Source organism: Jaculus jaculus, chromosome 1 (assembly GCF_020740685.1).
Source record: "Jaculus jaculus isolate mJacJac1 chromosome 1, mJacJac1.mat.Y.cur, whole genome shotgun sequence".
In the NCBI taxonomy this organism is placed as follows: domain Eukaryota; kingdom Metazoa; phylum Chordata; class Mammalia; order Rodentia; family Dipodidae; genus Jaculus; species Jaculus jaculus.
In genome coordinates this window covers 173,775,837-173,777,903 of record NC_059102.1, presented here as the reverse complement: position 1 = coordinate 173,777,903, position 2,067 = coordinate 173,775,837, and the positions used below count along the sequence as shown (strand labels likewise).

At 38.5% G+C, this 2,067-nt stretch overlaps 1 protein-coding gene across 1 annotated transcript; it reads left to right on the top strand.

The window, feature by feature from the left end:
- The first annotated feature begins 216 nt into the window (after nt 1-216).
- LOC101594309 (BBSome-interacting protein 1-like) lies at nt 217-461 on the top strand. Its single transcript, XM_004667641.2, has one exon. It carries the CDS (start codon nt 258-260, stop codon nt 459-461), a length of 204 nt encoding a protein of 67 aa, XP_004667698.2. The 5' UTR covers nt 217-257.
- The last annotated feature ends 1,606 nt before the right edge of the window (nt 462-2,067 follow it).

The window sequence follows — 2,067 nt, the reverse complement described above, 5'->3', positions numbered from 1 at the left end:
ATTCCTGGTGTCATTACTGGTCACTCTAGATAACATTAAACACATCACAGTACATAGTTAAAACATTTGTTTTTAATTAATGCAGAATACTTTATGCCAAGGCTGCCCCAGTGTGCTCTCTGCACCCAAGTTGACCAGAGAGTTCCCTCTGTAAGTTTGAGTCAAGATCTCAGTCATCCTGATAATTCCAAGTTGGATTCTAAACACTGTAAGAAAAAGAATTTTCAGGAAAAAGTGCTATATCCAACAGTCTACATATGGCAGAAGTAAGGTCAATGTTTCGGGAAGTTCTTCCAAAACAAGGGCAGTTATCTGTGGAAGATGTAACCACAATGGTGACGTGTAAACCCAAAATTTTACCCTTAAAATATTTGACTCTGGAAAAACTGGAGAAAATGCAGCAAACAGCACAAGACACAGTTTGCCAACAGAAAATGGCAGAAAAAGAAAATGGCAAATAACCCACTGACACCTTAGGAAACACCTACCTTACCTGTTAAAAACTAGAAAATGTTCTGTATGCAAAAAGATTTGGTAATAAAATGGATATTCATATAATAACTTTAAAACAAACAAGATACAAAGTTTATGAATTTAGACAATGGCTTGTAGTGAAAGAACTTTGAATCAAATTTTATAGTATTCTTTTTAGAAAATGATCTTAACCATTATAAAACCTTCATGACTCCTAGTACTGTTTTCTGTAGCCATAAGAAACCAAATACTCTTTTAAACATTGTATCTTTACATGTGCACAAAAACCTAATTTGAAAATACATTCCAGACTTGGCATAAAGTATTCTGCATTAATTAAAAATACATGTTTTAACTAGCTATGTACCTTTTTGGTTTCTTTTATCAGTATAGGTACATTCAGTTTTGTCAAATTGCATTGCAAAATCAATTGAGATGAACATGTGATTTCTGTACTTTAAATGTTTATATGGCACTTTTAATTTACCTTGCATTTTTGTTTCTCCAAGTTTTAATGATAATTTTTCTAGCTATTCCACTCTCAGTTAGGACACTTAGTTTCAGATCTTGGAGTATATAATTGCACTGGTTTCTTGATTTTTTTCTGTTTTTTATGGTTGCTTATGAAACATTTGAGGTTATCCTGGCATTTCTGCCTGTAGCATTTGCCTTCTCATTGCTGGAGCAACATCCTGGGCTGAGTGCCCCATCAGCCATGAACAGTACTGTTGGAGAGAGTGCATTTGCACGTAGCTAAGTGTGTGTTGGTTCCTGTGTTGTGTAGTCAGTCGGCACTGGCACTTTGGCTGGGCCGTGGAACTGCCCTTCTATACCTCTGCATAAACAATTTCAGTCAGCAGCAGTTAAATGGAATAGCCATCATTAACTTAGAGAGAATTTAAAGGGTGTAGACCATCTTAAAGCCCAAGATTAATGGGCGCATGACCATGGAAAGCAGAACCATTATCTGGCTATGATTCTGACTTGTTTCCCTGTTCCAGAGACAGCTTCCTTTCCACTGAGCGGATCTGTTAGCCAATCCAATAACAGTTGGTAGTTACCATGGCTATGTGCCACTATTGCACTTGTGTGAGCATTACATCAGGATGTTTGCTTCTGAGTCACTTAGACTTTGAGTTGCTTGGACAGATGTTGGCAACTTTCCATCTGTAGCTAATGTAGTGCCTTCCAGCACTAGATGGGCTAACTGTCTGGGGATTGGCTCTCTTCTGGATTCCAACAAAGTATCTCCATCGGCCCTGCCAACAGCATATGGTGTCTTCAGCAGTAGGATCTTACTATTGACCTCTGTTGGGTAATCAAGTGCTCTAAAAGAAGTCTATCTTGTATTTTGGGGAGATATAGTAGATCACACTGATCAACAGCTTATTGTGGATGCAAACCACACCCTGGTACCCAGAGTTACAGGCCAGCACCAAGGGAAAAGAAAAAAGAAGAAAGATAATCAAATTGAAGGTTAGGCTTCATATCACCCTCTCCAGGGCCCTGGATTCAAGTGTTCCCTCCCCCTGAGGTCCTTGAGGGTTCCAGCTTTTAGTCTAATTTTTAGGATATGGGATTCTGACATACCAG